The 15,855-nt window shown below is 39.6% G+C and overlaps 2 protein-coding genes across 4 annotated transcripts; one reads left to right on the top strand and one right to left on the bottom strand.

The window, feature by feature from the left end:
- Positions 1-2,554: 2,554 nt before the first annotated feature.
- LOC112201661 (TMV resistance protein N-like) lies at positions 2,555-10,007 on the bottom strand. Its single transcript, XM_040505380.1, has 7 exons — positions 9,403-10,007; positions 7,866-8,961; positions 7,438-7,725; positions 6,262-7,338; positions 5,158-6,153; positions 3,861-5,056; positions 2,555-3,509 (listed from the first exon to the last, which is right to left on the bottom strand). The coding sequence occupies exons 1-5, from the start codon at positions 9,897-9,899 to the stop codon at positions 5,221-5,223; spliced, it is 3,891 nt and encodes a 1,296-aa protein (XP_040361314.1). The 5' UTR covers positions 9,900-10,007; the 3' UTR covers positions 2,555-3,509; positions 3,861-5,056; positions 5,158-5,220.
- A 1,549-nt stretch (positions 10,008-11,556) lies between these two features.
- On the top strand, positions 11,557-15,217 carry LOC112201662 (homeobox-leucine zipper protein HAT5-like). Of its 3 annotated transcripts, none has more exons than XR_005799096.1 (4): positions 11,557-11,910; positions 11,996-12,059; positions 12,166-12,267; positions 13,178-13,799. XR_005799096.1 is itself a non-coding variant. In XM_040505381.1 (4 exons), exons 2-4 carry the CDS (start codon positions 12,030-12,032, stop codon positions 14,807-14,809), a joined length of 339 nt encoding a protein of 112 aa, XP_040361315.1. In that variant the 5' UTR covers positions 11,557-11,910; positions 11,996-12,029; the 3' UTR covers positions 14,810-15,217. The 3 variants fall into 3 exon arrangements, 1 of the variants encoding a protein (XP_040361315.1); XR_005799095.1 differs by having other exon boundaries at positions 13,143-13,799; XM_040505381.1 differs by lacking the exon at positions 13,178-13,799 and adding an exon at positions 14,603-15,217.
- The last annotated feature ends 638 nt before the right edge of the window (positions 15,218-15,855 follow it).

Genomic DNA, 15,855 nt, shown 5'->3' with positions numbered 1-15,855 from the left:
CTTCATTATATTCCGTATCTAGATCCCCATAAAGATACGTAGTGACCATATTCGTAAGCTGCATGTTCAGTTATTCGGAAACTACCAAACTGACAAGGTAGTGGAGTGCAATGACATCCATTACGAGAGAATATGTCTTCTCATAGTCGATTCAAGGGTGTTTTGTGAGAAACCTTGCGCCATAAGGCGAGATTACCATCTCTTTTTCTCATCACGCTAACTAACGAAGACCTATTAATGTCAACAGGTTTTATGTTAGGAGCTGTTGACATCTCAGGCCCGAAATCCTTCCTCTTCATTAGTGAATCCAATTCAACCTGGATCACATCTTTCCATTTAGGCCAATTTTCTCTACGTTGGCATTCTTCAATGGAGCAAGGTTCGATGTCATGGGTCTCAATAATTTCATGTCCTCATGTACACTAGTGTAGTTTGTAGAGATCTCTATATTGTCAGGAAATGGTTCTAACATTGAGGCGTCCCCCAACGATATCTCTTGGACATAACCGCAATCCAGAATATTCTCATGAGACAGATTTTGAGTATCAATGATCAATGGATCAAGTTGTGCCAAACTCGCTCTCTTCCTAGGGCGAGAATCCATCTAACCTATGGGTCTCCTATGCTCTCTAGCGGAACCCATGGCCTATGACGCCATTATGCCACCTTGTGGCATCACCATACCACCATCCATGGTAGTGGTGTCGTACCCATCTCCTCTGGGTGGCACCATGTCCTCTTGTAGGGACATCAATCCTTGCAGACATTTTTGCAGCAGATATATGTGATCTCGTCACTTTTAGGGGATCAAGATGAGACATAGTGGGGACAGACCACGACAATTCCTGTCGTTCCTGTTGAACGTTGACGTTCTAATCTCCCCCTAACGAAGGGAAGACTGTCTCATCAAAGTGACAATCTGCAAATCCAGCGAAAAAGAGATCGCCTGTCAAGGGTTCTACATAGCGAACTTATAGTTGGATACTTATGTCCAACACAAATATATATATATATATATATGCATTCGTTGCAATGACTCATGTTGATACGTTGTGGCGGCGCAATTGGCACATAAACCGCACACTCAAATATGCATAAGTACGAGATATTAGACTCGAACCCAGTCACTAGCTGTAACGCAAATAAAAGTTGAGTGGCTGCTATGAGTCGTAGACGAATTGGCATAGCTGCATGCGATCTTTCATAACCCAAGCGGAAATATTAGTGCTCAATACCAAAGTCCGGGCTACCATCGTAGTCTTTTAATGGTGGTTTTTCCGCGAGACCAATTAGGTGTGTACATGGGAATATGATACTTGATATCAACACCCAATGATATGCAATAGTCATCGAAAATTTTCGATGTAAACTCTCTAGCATTATCAAGTCAAATTGATTGAATGGGATGATCTGGGTAGTGAGCCCGTAGCCATATGTTCTGGGCCAAGAGTTTTATCATAAGCAGCATTACGAGTGGACGATAGTGCAACACGTGACCAGCGTGTTCGCATATCAACCAACAGCATAAAACATCTAAGCAGTCCGTAAGTTGGTTGAGTCGATCCACAGAATCCCCTTGGATTCTTTGTAAGAATGAAATTATTTCCTTAGTGTCCATTGCATAGGATGGTCTCGATCCTAATTTTTCTAAAAAGCAGGCTTTACAAAATGAAAGATGGGCTTTAGAAGCAACCAAAGAAGAATTTGGTTGAGTCACGAAGTCACAATTAACTTTAGAGGTAGAAAAAGGAGTCAAAGAGGAGTTCATGGCGTTAAAGCCATGTTGTTGCTGTAGGGGGTAAACGGCACCTGCCCTAAGTGGCCGGTCATGCACAGTCTTGGTGCCGTGAGGCTTATGTGCTTCTCCTCGAACTGATTTTTGGTTCTTACTTCTCTTCGTTTTGAAGAATGGATGTCCGTGTGAAGTCTTTAATATACGGATCATCATATCATGACCTGGGTGTCCCAAACGGTCATGTCAAAGCCTATATGTGTCAGAATCCCATAAATCATCTCTCATGACAGGTTTGATTCAATGATTTGAATAGTGGTTGCATACAACCCACTAGAGCGACACATAAGTTTCTCTAATGTCTGTAGTCATTAGAGGTGATGCAAAAAAACTCTTGTCCATTCTCACAATGTGTTTCCACATGAAAACCATTGGCCCTTATATCTTTAAAATAATAAAGTTCGAATTAAGGTATGTCCAAGACATTAAAGAATCGACACTTTATTAATAGCCAATGATTACATCAAAGTTTCTTTAACCAAAGTCTAATCCAAAATAAAAATCAAACTTAGACAAATCGTAGTCACTCAATCCGTTTGGTAACTCCAATCAAATATGACGAGGGAAGTAGAGAGAGATGTCGGTGGAGCGAGGCTCTCTTAAGTACCACTAATCTCAATTACTTTCCTAGACATCATACTTCATTGGATGCACCACTTGAGAAAGAGTTAATACAAAATTGTCATTTATTGATTAAGGCATAATTGCCATTACATAATTATTGGAAAAATAAAAGACTATTCGAAATAAAAATCTGCGGCATTTTGTCTTCATCGCCATATTTAAAGTCTTTTTGAACTTGATGTCTTGATCACCATGATGCGGCTACCTTCTTAGGTACATTGCAAATTCGGGTCCATTGATCAGACGTTCCACATAAGAAATAGACACATAAAGAGGATTCTGCCTTGATTGAGGTTCATTGGCGCAATTTGCATGGCCCCTAGGACCGGTGGCGTTGGAAAGTGATGACCATGGCCAACGTTGGCTCCATGGGGTCCAACCCTTCTTCCCTCAAAATCATGGCTCCTACGGTCGCGTGATTGTCGCCTTGGGCGATTACCTTCTCAAGAATTTTGATCGTATGTATCATGACGTCGATGGCGACTTTCTCTAGCCATGGGATGATGCTCTTGATGACCATCTTGAGGCCTATCAATTTCTCTGTTCATAGCTTCAATAAGCTGTTGAAAACTTGTGATCCGTCTTGCATTTACATAAGTCCGGAATAATTCTGAGGACCTCATAGCATAGACAGGGAAGGTATTGGGGGTTTTCTCAATCAATTGGTCTTCTGTGATTGTCTTTCCACAGAGATGCATCATTGATCTAATGTGAAGAGCTTCCAAATAAAATTGCATGACCGTGTCAAATTCAGAGAAGCAAAGATCATTCCATTCTGCTTCCATAATCGGAAGGATGGAATTACGAACATTGCCATAATGTTCACGAAGCGCTTGCCAAAGCTTTATGGCGCTATCCTCATTTTTGAACTCAAACTGGAGGCCACTATCCATGTGACGTTTCATGAAGGCAAGTGCCCAAGAATTATCTTTCTCAGTTTGAGGATCTGGAGCTGCTTCTAGGAAAAAGCTCTTGGATTGTATGCAATAAATCTCGGGCAATAAGATGGATCTCAATGTCAATGGCCCAGTTTAAATACCCTTTGCCTGCATTATCCAATGGAACAAAATCGAGTTTGTTTGTGTTTGATATCCTGAAAGATGAAACAAAAACAAGTTAGTTTCGGAGTCAATGCTTCCACAAAAACTAATATAAATAAGATTTCTGAGCTATGCTACCAAGAAATCAATTTCCAAGAATATTTGGATTAGACCAAAACAATTATGTTTAATATGGTCAAAAATTGATACTTGCGGACGCTCTTAGTCCGAAGATTATGAACATTCTTAGTTCATTGATTACGAAAGCTCTTAGTCCGTTTAGCATGAATCCCCACAATTCCGCTTATTGAATAATCGAACTCAAGTTCGTATATTGCAAATCCTGCAGAAAATAATGAAATTTAGAAGACAAAAAAGCAGAAACTTTAATCATAAAGACTTACTTGTTGAAATTCGAAGTAGATTTTCTTCTGAATAGCTTCCACTTGGATTGGTGTACAGGTCTCAAAACAACTCCAATAGGGCTGAAATTTGGAGATCAAATAGAAGAGACAGAGGCGAACAACTTTGATGAAGAAAGAATTTTGATCAGAGATCCCAAACTAGACGTTTCGGGGCATGCAAGAAGACTGATATGTACAGGAATGAGAGGAAAGGTGCGAGGAGGAGGATGCAACGGGCATGTGGAGGTGCTGCAGGGGCAGCAGGCTGCACACAGGTGCGCAGGGACTGCAGGGGCAGCGCACGGTATGGCTAGCTAGGGCTAGGAGCTTGCGGCAGTTGGTGTGATGGCCGGTTCAGGGGCTTCTGGACCCGTTCTTGGAGTATCGCTTCCGGTTCCTGAATCCTAAGACAGAGACGGTGCTGCTGAAAAAATTGGGTGGCAATTGGGTGTCTGGAAGGTGGTGAACCGGTGGAGAGATTGCAGCGGATGGTTTGGGGCTTCCGGCGGCCGGTTCGGTAAGTTTCCGGCAGGTTTTGGTTGTGTTGCTGCCTGTTCCGAACTCCTTGGGTCGGGGGTTACTAGTTGGGAGGCGGAGGCAATTAGGGTTTGAGGGTTTCAATTTGTTTTAGGGTTTTGGTTATTTGTTTCAAGGTTAGGACTCGTACTGATAACGTGTTGTAGGAAAATATGATTCGAGAGAATTGTGAGAGAAATTGTGTATTCTATTATTGATAATAGGAGCCCTTTATATAGGGATTTACAGAGTTCATACAAGGTAATAGAATCTGAATACAATTAGTAAATCTAGAACCTTCTCCTATTATAACTCTAAAACTAAACCCTAGTTTGAACTTTGAAGAGGCACACTAGAATACAACATCCTTCAACAAATATGAGCCAAGTTTTGTTTTCTTTTCATAAAATGGTGTTTCATGAAGCCAAATTAATCTCCACATTCGAATAATAGAATCCACATTGCAGTGGTTCATAACAAAAGTGCAGGAAAGAATTGTTAAGCACACCAAACAAATAGCAGAACAACAAACGTACCCAGAACATCTATCTTCTAGTTCTAGGAAAGAACAAGCAAGCAAGAATTAGCTGATGGAGAGAATAATTGACCATCACATGACAGCACGACTAGTGCCTGATCGTATCAAGGGCCTCCTTCAAGACTTCGGCAATGAAAGGCTTCTTTGAGAATGCAAAAAAGAACAAACGATATTCATTAACTAGTACCAAAGCTAACAAACTTTTCGATTATTGGGTAAGAGCAAGAAATGGTGAATTTGTACCTGAAAATCAACTTATCCATCATTAATAATTTAATCTAGAGCACTTCCACCAGTGTTAGAGGTTCAGCTCCACCGGTGATTTGTTTTAAATCTTTTTGTTGGACCAAGTTCCCCATCATGATTATTACAGTGCTCAATGCCTCGCTTGGTACTAATGCCTCCTGATAGTACTAATGCTGTTGATACAGTTGCAGCTTCTGCTTTGTCAAAATAACAATTCAAGCCCAACTCAGAAATACTAACACTGCTCTTCCTATATCTCTTTTCCGCCGAGTCTTCACAACTCACATCATCTTCATCACCATCGTCCTCGTCCTCGTCCTCATCACCATCACCACCACCACCACCATCACCACCACCACCACCACCACCATCATCATAATCACCATCGTCCTCGTCCTCATCACCATCACCATCACCATCACCACCACCACCACCATCATCATAATCATCATAATCATAATCATAATCATAATCATCATCATCATCATCATCATCATCATCATCATCGGACACACTAGCCAGGTGGACACCACAGCTTTTAAAGAGAAACCCTTGACCGTCTAGATAGTAAAAGTTAAGTCGACACAAATAAGGTTCCGATTGATCACTCTTTCTATCCACCTCTTTCTTAATGTCAACATTTAATGGAATATATTTCAGCCACACGTGAGTTGATGGCTCCTCTACTGTTGCTGTAAAGAAACACTCCGATGAGTCCTTCGTGTCTTCTTCACGGTCATTCATGTCTACTTCATTGACTGTAATGTGGAGACCAAAACCAGAGTCACCAGAATAATCTTGCGTAGCTTCAAAAACAGCACAAACAAGAAGCCCTGTTTTCTTCCATTTCAATGTCCTAGGGATTTCAATCGAAAGTTCACATATATCATCCCCAATACGCATAATCACACACACTTCGACCTTACGCCAATCAAACCACCTTGGAACTTCACTTCCTGGAAGTATGACCTCAAACTCAGATTTCTTATATACCTGTACATAGATATAGACATATAAGTTAATTTGTTTAGTTACATATGGTATTAACGGTTGCTTAATGTGAGAGAGAGAGAGAGAGAGAGAGAGAGAGATTTAAAAGACCTGATTCAATACTAATGCATACGCCATTTTTGACACGACCTCATTCAGTTCTACTGCATCTGCCATCTTTGACACGACGTCAAAGCCCGTATTATCAAGCAGTAACCGACGGCAATTAGACAAGTTCATCGAATTAGGGAGTTGAGTGTCATTGACTTTGAATATCCTGGTCAATGTTGGAAAGTTTTCCAGTGATATGCAATCACCGACGTCTATCCCTCTTATATTTGATGGGAGTATCATGATTTCTCGAAGACTCTTGCAACCATACAATTCAAGCCAATGTAACCCATCAAATTTGCTAATACATACCGGAACACTAACAAGATTGCTTTCTGATAGATTGAGTCTCACCAAGGTGAATAAGCAATCAAGACTAGCCAGGAAATCAGAGATTGATAGTAAATTGCATCCTTGAAATTGTAGGTTTCTTAGCCAGGGAAAAAGTAGTAATGAACCATGGCTGTCATGACGCATCAGAGGATCTGATTCTTCAATTGATGGAACTTCAGAGCGCTCCCTGTTTGGAAACGTAACAAGTTTTGGGCAGCCAGAGAGATTAAGATACGATAGCTGTTGCAACCGGTAAATACTCTGCGGCACTTTTGTAAGGTTTACACATGTATCTAATATTAATTCATCAAGCTCAATGAGATTTCCAATGGATGAAGGCAATTCTTCAATGGGAGTTCTAGACATGTCCAATTTTCTTAAGGAAGTGAGATATCCAATCCATGAAGGCAGTCGTTTTATGCCACTTTGACACAGAGTCAATATCCAAACATTATCCATTCTGTCCATAATTTCTATAAAATTCTCAAGCCTTCTGCAATCCGCAAGCCAAAGATGTGTCAGGGACTTCCAGCTAACTCTTGTTGGAAATATTGCAAGGCTAGAGCATCCATTAAGATTCAACCTCGTAAGTTTGGGAAGAAATCCGACAGAAGGATGTACTTCAACTAAACTTGTACAATAATATAGATCCAACATCTGTAAATTTGGGATTCCGGATAAGTCGGAGACTTTTGTTAGATGTTCACAATATCTTAAATCTATAGATGTCAGATTTTTAAGATTCTGCAAGTCAAGACAGAAAAAGAAATGGAGAATCAAAATAGAGGGAAAAATAAAAAATAAAAAACCTTACCATAACAACGAATGAAAAGTCTGACATACCTTGAATGAGTTGAATACCTCCACCAATCCTGTGATGCGACTCCTAGGCATCTTGAGTACAGCAAGTTTCCATGGATTAAAATTGGATGGTAAAGATTGGAAGGGATTGTTAGGCCAATCAACAACCCTCAAGCTATTGGGCAGATAATCTAGAACTCCAGAAAAGCATCCAGCTCGGTGTATGAACAATCTAAGATTTTGCATCTTCGTGAAAGTGGTACTACTTAAGCAAATCTCATCTGATTCTTCGGGCAGCTCCACCTTGATGCCTGTAGTATTCGCTGTTCCCTAGTATGAAAATGCAATAGTATCAGCAAACTCTATCATATAAAATGAAAGTGTACGTATTCCATGTTCTGTTTTTATTACAATTTAAGATAAACAAAAATAATTAGTCTTGCATCAGATAAATTAGAATATGTACTTACTGTATTTTCGGTCAGAACATGATAAACATCATCGTGAAACCACAACCTGCTACGTTTTCCAGGATCATTGGGCGACTCTTGGTGAACTATGTCTTTAGCCATTTCTTCGAGCAAGTCATGCATATGGATACAGTCGTGTTCATCAATATTAATGAGGGACATTTCAATGAGCACATTAATACCATTGTAAGCGTTGAGGCCACAACCTTGTAGCATTTCAATCACATATTTTCTATCTCCACCTTTAAAGAAACATGCAATGTCTAGGAACACTTCCTTTGCAGAATCAACCAATGCATCATAACTAACTTTGAGAATTTCTTGAATTTCAGGGCTTTTGAAACCATCTAATGTAGCTTTCCATGTAACCAGATTTCCACCATATAAATAAGAACCTAGAACTCTCAAAGCTAGTGGAAGGCCTTGAGCATAGCCTACTGCACGTTCTGTGAGTTCCCCGTAAACCTCCAGAGGTCCTTTTCTTTGAAAGGCATGCCAACTGAAGAGCTCAACAGCTTCATGATAATCTAATTCTTTGACATTGTACATTAAGTAAATATCATGAGCAACCAGCAATCTTTTATCCCTCGTAGTAATGATAATTCGACTACCTGTACCAAACCAATCAAGTCCCCCAGCTAAGTTGTTCAACTGATTCAGGTTATTGATATCGTCAAGAACTAGAAGAACCCTTTTATAACGCAACCTTTCCTTTATGGTAGTGATTCCTATAGCAGCGTTGGTCACCTTCAATTTTTTTCTCCCTAGAATCTCAAAAAGAAGGGTTTCTTGTTGTTTGACTATGCCTCCATAGCATGCTGAGTTTTCTCTAACACATTCCAAAAAACAACTACCTTCAAATTTTTGGGCAATTGAATTATAGACAGCTTTGGCAATTGTTGTCTTACCTATTCCACCAGTCCCCCATATCCCTACCATACAAACATCTTTTCCTTGACCACCTAACAACTTATTTATATCTTGCACACGAGGCTCTAACCCAACCGGGTACTTTGCCACATTCAAATATGTATGCTTTATAATTTGCTCTGAGATCTCTTCCACGATGTCATTAATAAGTTTAGATTCAGAATGCCTGAAAAAGTACATAAAACACATTTTGATCAAATGGCATTTTTTCAGGTGTCAAATAATTTAGAAATAGCTAAAAATATATATATATAAATACACTTTCGTTTTTGCCTTTTTAAGGTTGGACCCAAATGAAGGTTTGGCCATCACTACTATATGATATTATTAAAGATTGAATGATAAAATGAGGGGATGTAACATCAAGTGTCCTACAGAAAACACGAATATCATAAGCAATACATGTAAAGTACCATCATCATCATCCGAAAGCGAGCTAAATGAGATACCTCATTACATTCGACATGTTCAGAGTGAATGCCAGAAAAAAGAACATGAACTACCTACCTCATAGTTTCATACTGAAGAAAAGTTACCATTTACTGTTAGTCTGTTACTGTATTATTACATAAACTAAAGCATTAATATACTAGGGTTGAGAAAGTACTCGTTTAAAAGAGGCCATCCAGACAAGTTTGCTGCTTTTGAAAGAGCCGCCTTCCAGTTCTGAACCTTGCTTAAGTTATGTTGGAATGGGCGTGCAAGATTAGCAAATGCCTCACCAAAACTTCCTCTATGGTTTCGTATATCCGACGGATCCACTTTGTAAAAGACTGGTCGAACCAGTTGCTGTTTTGATTCTTTGCACTCGAGGATCTTGACGAGTTCATCCAAGCACCACTTGGAGGATGCATAGTTTTCAGAGAACACAACGATTGAAATCCTCGACTGTTCAATTGCTTGGCGAAGCGCTGTTGATATTTCTTCTCCTCTTGTGAGCTCATCATCCATGAAGGCGGTGATTCCCTTCTGACGCAATGCTCTGCACAAATGGCCTGTGAAGTTGTTGCGAGTATCCTCCCCTCTGAAACTCAGAAAGACATGATATTTCCATGGATGGTTGGAAGAAGAAGAGGAGAAGTAAGCTGCTTCAAATTCTGTCATTGAGAGCAGATGGTTCGATCAAAGTAGATTAACTAGCTAGAACAAGCTTTCAGAAAGGTTGACAATATATGTGAATCGATAACTTAAAAGACGGGTGGTCGATCGACTTCTTGTTATACTTAAATATTTACAGACAATGCTAGCTGTTTCCTATTATCTTCATGCTGCTTGTCAATGCCAATTAATTCAAGTGAGGCAGCATCCGGGAAAATTCATCGATTTCTTTTTTTATTTTTATTTTTTATTACCAACGCGTTTTCTCAAGTCAAATTGAAACCGTCCTCACCTCGATCACTACTTAGTTGATTCCTCTCCCAAAGTCAGTCACATGACATATGGTGCGTCGCCAATAAATCTGGTATTGCCTACACATTCATGTTTAATGGTGTACGTTGGGATTTAGGCAAAACTAATGCTTTCTTTGTTATTAATCTACGAGGAATGCTAGCTATCTTCCCCTTCTACCTTTTCCTTTCAACCTTCCCCACTCAACAAATGACACGTGGATTCCACTACCACTTTAAACTCAATATTTATTACATTGAATAACTAATTCTATTTTTTCCATGTCTACCCTTTACAATATTTATATATATATATTTTTGCATTTATAACTTTCCCTGGGTTTTTTGTTTACTTTTCTGAGTTTATAAAACATGAATCGATAATTTTTGTTTTTCCAAAGAAATGCAAAATAAACTCAACATCCTACAAAGTCAAAGTAAAATATAGATAGAAAAAAAATGTGAGACATTTATTAGAAGGGAAAACATGAAAAAAATAGAATTAGTTATTCAATGTAATAAATATTGAGTTTAAAGTGGTAGTGGAATTCACGTGTCATTTATTGAGTGGAGAAGGTTGAAAGGAAAAGGTAGAAGGGGAAGGTAGTTAGCATTCCTCATTAATCTACATCAAATCCACACCAGCAAGCCTTTTACATAGCATTCAAGTATCTAAGCTAGAATTAGTGTTTTCTTCATATCTTTGATATAACTAATTTCACCTTCTGATTGCCCTCTATATTATCAGCACTACTAGAATAATGTCATTAGACATCGCTACTATTAAATCGGTCAGTATTGCACCTGATGTTAAAATCCTGACACACCTTTGTTTATATCCGGACATTATCAATTGACTTTGACTTTTCGACACTTCTCAGGACAAAATCCCGATAGCATGTAACAATAACTGACATTTTATCACTTTTTAGGCTGTCTTTCTATATAAAAAAAATAATAATAAAAAAAAAATAGAAAACAAAACTAGGTTTATTTTACCCCCTCTGTAATTGCAACATTGATTCCCAACTCTAGGCTATAAGACCTAGATTACCCAGTGGGGGAAATGAAACAGAATCTCTTGATCTAGGGCATCACTATTTTTTTAAAAAATTTAAATTAATTAATTAATTTACTATTTATTGAAGAAATGACCTAGATAATTTAGAAGAAATATCACTAATGATCACTGAGTTATGACTTATTCGACACTTAACTCACTGTATTTTCAACAATATCACTTAACTCACTCAGTTTTACATCCGTTTTTCACTTAACTCATTGCCGTTAATTCTACCGTTAGAATCCGCTGTTTTCACCTCAGCAGCGTTCCCCAAATTCAGACGCAGCCCACAATCCGTGGTTTTCACCTACAGTTTTCTCACCATCACACACTGCTATTTCAAACTCCGCTGCCGCTTTCACTTTCGGAGTTTTAGGGCGGGAGCCGGTGACGGAAGAAATGGAAGACCCGGTTCCTTCTTCATCAGCCCCACCACCCAACCTCACCACCATTCACAGTTCTCAATCTCTCTCCCTCTCTCTACTTCCGCCTCACATTCTTGTTTCAATTTTCTCAATCAATTAATGCTTTCCCTCTTTCCAAAATTTGAAGACGAGTGCTTGAGTTCGAAGAGATTCTCGAGCGATGCCGCCGAGATGATGATTCCGAATCACCTACTGCAGATTCTCAGGATTTACTTAACGACTGCGCTGTGTTTCTCCGGGTTTGAATTTACCCCCCTTTCTCTTTTGGTTCAATTTCTTAATTTTCGTTACGTTTTTCTCTCATTGTGCATGTAAATGTTGCAGAGTAGTGTTGAAAAGATAGTAACTGATTGCTCTGATGTTGGTCTGTTGGGGGATCAAGATTTTGGTAAGTTCACTACAAGCAGCTTAGTTTTTTACTTTACTGGGCGGTTGTGGGGGTGTGAAATTTGGTGCTTTTACTTGCTGCTTAATGTGATTTTTTCAATTTTTAGAAGCATATATGGGACGTTTTGAGCTGGAGCTTAGCTCCGTGGAGGCCGAGAGCGCTAAGGTTTCCGATGAAATTGAGGGTCTTGTTCGAACCCATGAGGAAGGTGAGGGTACTATCTTGGTCTGGCATGCTACTGCACATTGACATGTAAATGACACGTGATGGGATAATGTTTTTGTTTCTTATTGGGCAGTTGAAATGTTCATTGGATTTTGTTGGATCATAGGTTGGTTTTCTGTTGATAAATCGTTGGATAAAATATGGTATCAGCCTCTTTGGTGGTAATATAAGTAATGCCAGCCTATTTGATTGTTAAGAAACTTGGGTTCTAGAAAACAAACACTGGTTTAGTTGGTTGTACTTGAGTTTGATAAGATTTCCACATGAAGCACAATCTTATAGATGGGTGGTTTTCTGTGCTTATGTCCCTGAAATTGGTAGAAACACTCAGCATTACTGCTGGATATGTTCACTTTCATTAATCTTATAGTTCCTCTGATGCGAGATTGACATTTTTGGCCCTTTAGTTGTGCTGGTCCCTCTAAACCTTTTAAAAGCTTTATGGTTCTTTTCCTACCGAAGAATGGTACTGAATTCCTGGTTAAGCTTACCCTGGAACCACTATGTTCATGCATATGATCATCTCATACCATATTGCTACCGTATTGGGTTTTATTGGATACCTATAAGCAGATCTTGTCTCATGAGGTTATGCATTAGACATTGGATTTAGTCATAATTATCGTGTTTGTATACGTATTGTGATTTAGCCATTTATCCAAATACTCTTCAATTGTAACTCTAATATCTAATTTTTCCATTCTCGATCTGATAGATGGGGTGGTTTTATCTCCATACTGTCAAGGAGTATAAATAAAATATGAGCCAAGTTTTGTTTTCTTTTTCATAAAAGTGGTGTTTCATGAAGCCAAAATAAGCACCACATTACTAGATTCCATTTCTGAATCCACATTGCAGTAATTCTTCATTGCAGTGGTTTAACAAAAGTGCAGGACAGAATTGTCAAGCACACCAAACAACCAGCAGAACAACAAACCCAGACCATCTTCTAGTTCTAAAGAAAGAACAAGCAAGCAATAATTAGCCGATGGAGAGAGTAGTTGACCATCACATGACAGCACAACTAGTGCCTGATCTGCCTTCAAGGGCATCCTTCAAGAGTAGTTGACCATCACATGACAGCAATAATTAGCCGATGGAGAGAGTAGTTGACCATCAAGGGCATCCTTCAAGACTTCGGCAGATGAAAGGCTTCTTTGAGAATGCAAAAAAGAAAAAACAATATTCATAAACTAGTAGGAGAACTAACAAAGTTTTCGATTATTGAGGAAGAGCAAGAAATGGTGAATTCGTACCTGAAAATCAACTTATCCATTAGTCAGCGCTTCCACTGGTATTAGGTTCAACTCCATGGGTGATCTATTTAAATCTTTATGTTGGACCAGGTTCCCCATCATGATCAAAGTGTAAAACACCTCGCTTGGTACTAATGCCTCCTGATAATACTGATGATGATGTAGATACAGTGGCAGCTTCTGCTTCAGTGTAGGCCTCATCATATGGCCCTTGGGCCCAAAGCCCGCCCGGCCCGGCCCTTCCATTAGGGCGGGCTGGCCCGACCCTTTCTCAAATAGGGTAGGGTAAGGGTCATACAAATTAGGCCCGGCCCTACCCTACGGCCCGGCCCAATTGAGCCCGTAAGGGCTAGGCCCGGCCCTAAAATTTATATTTTATTTTGTTATTTTCTATTACATAATATATATGTATAAAACTATAGAAGTATAGAGTCTGTCATATTAGGAAATGGGTCTTTTAAATAGAGTCTGTCTGTTTGAGGCCCAAAGGTAAGAAACCCAACTCCAAAAAACCAACGATCCAAGTCCAACTCAAGTCTCCAATATGCCAAACCCTAGCGCTACCGAGTAATCGAGGTCTTTAGACAAAAACTAAAAAATGAAGTTATCCTCCTCTCTCTCAAAACCCTCTCTTCCTTCAGAGAGCAAACCCATACTCCTCCAGTCCTCTGCGGCCGGTACAATCACCACTACCGCCTCCGATTCCCGATGACCCAGTGAGGTAAACAGCTCCGTCTCGATCTGCGATGCTTGGTGGACGGCTTCTCGGTCTCGATCTGCGACTATTGGTCGACGGCTCCTCCGTCTCGATCTGCGAGGCCTGGTGGACGGCTCCTTCGTCTCGATCTGCGACGCTTGGTTGACGGCTCCTCCATCTCGATCTCCGACTCCCAAGGTGAGGACTTCCGTTCCCAATTTTTGTTTGTTCTGGGTTTGGATCTCTCTCCATCTCACGAAATCTCACACTTCTTCGATTTGTTCGATTTGTCTTCCTTTTGTGTTTGACTTGCAGTCAAATTGGATCGAAATATTGATTTTGATTTTTGATATTTCAATTGTTAGGTGCATCTGTTGGAGAAGAGCTTTGAGACAGATAACAAGCTGGAGCCGGATGGTAAGACGCAGCTGGCCAAGAAGCTAGGGCTGCAGCCAAGACAGGTGGCTGTGTGGTTCCAGAATCATAGGGCTCGCTGGAAGACAAAGCAGCTCGAGCGCGATTATGATGTTCTAAACTACAGATGGTGTTGCTATATTGTACTTCCTGTCTGATAACTACTGATGGAAGAGAAAGCAGCTCGAGTGCGATTCTACTTTCTGATATAGGTGAGGTACTCATTCCCATACACTTGGTGATATCGGTGATGTTATGTATTGAGCATTTGAGTAATTGACACAGAAGGGGTTGAATCAATTGGAGATTAAGGAAAGGTGTGTGACTGTTTTTTGGATCTGGTATGTTTTGTTTGTGCTAAAATTGAGGTTTCAATGTACTTCTTTGCATTTGTTGCTGAATTGAAATATATGTGGTTAAACTGAAAGTGAAAATGAAATATATGTCCAGAACTCCAGAAGCAAGTTTTTTTAGAATTATTTGTTCAGTTGCATTTATATATGTTGCTGAACTGAAATCCCACATAAACTAATTATATGGTTTTTCTTTGCAGGTTCTTTGTTTGGTTGTCATGAAAGATTACCACTTGTGAATTGATGAAGGCTTGATCAGTTTTTGTATCAAAGTGTCGAACATTGCTTCATTTTTTGTAGCCTCAGTGGCTTACTGCCTCTGTGCAGTTTCATTTCAATTTCAAATCTATTACTTGCACTACACCAATTTTTCAATCAGACGACAGTTTTTCATTGTCGTCTGATTATATACTTTGCTGTTGTCTATCTCAATGCCGTCTGATACATGGATCAGACAATACCAAAAAACTGTCGTCTGATAAAGTTTACTACAACAGCGACTACTACCCAGTCTGTTGTCTGAACGCCAAGAAAAACAACAGCGGCTTATATACTTACTGTTGTCTAAATGCTGTTCCAGACAACAGGGGCTTATATGCTTGCTGTTGTCTGAAGGCTTAGTCAGACAACAACGTCTTATATACTTACTATTGTCTGAAGGCTGTGCCTGACAACAGGGGCTTATATGCTTGCTGTTGTCTGAAGGCTTGGTCAGACAATATGTACTTGCAAATCTCATTTTCTATCCATTATTGATACTATAGATTTCTTCAAAAAACTGTTGTTTGTTGTTTTGCTGGACAATGACTTTCTCGTTCTTTTAGTCTTTATAGTATTGTAATTAGATGGCC

This window comes from Rosa chinensis, chromosome 5 (genome assembly GCF_002994745.2).
Source record: "Rosa chinensis cultivar Old Blush chromosome 5, RchiOBHm-V2, whole genome shotgun sequence".
Classification (NCBI taxonomy): Eukaryota; Viridiplantae; Streptophyta; class Magnoliopsida; order Rosales; family Rosaceae; genus Rosa; species Rosa chinensis.
Note: the sequence above shows the minus strand (reverse complement) of the source record. Positions and strands in the feature narration are given on the sequence as shown.

Excerpts from the sequence above, each read along its gene's own strand:
- LOC112201661 (XM_040505380.1), bottom strand. The coding sequence starts at position 9,899 with ATGACAGAATTTGAAGCAGCTTACTTCTCCTCTTCTTCTTCCAACCAT. Across the intron at positions 7,726-7,865 it reads ATGTTCTGACCGAAAATACA|GGAACAGCGAATACTACAGG; the intron begins GTAAGTACATAT and ends TTTTCATACTAG. Across the intron at positions 7,339-7,437 it reads AGGTATTCAACTCATTCAAG|AATCTTAAAAATCTGACATC; the intron begins GTATGTCAGACT and ends CTTGACTTGCAG.
- LOC112201662 (XM_040505381.1), top strand. The coding sequence starts at position 12,030 with ATGTTGGTCTGTTGGGGGATCAAGATTTTG. Across the intron at positions 12,060-12,165 it reads GTTGGGGGATCAAGATTTTG|AAGCATATATGGGACGTTTT; the intron begins GTAAGTTCACTA and ends TTCAATTTTTAG. Across the intron at positions 12,268-14,602 it reads TGTTCGAACCCATGAGGAAG|GTGCATCTGTTGGAGAAGAG; the intron begins GTGAGGGTACTA and ends TTCAATTGTTAG.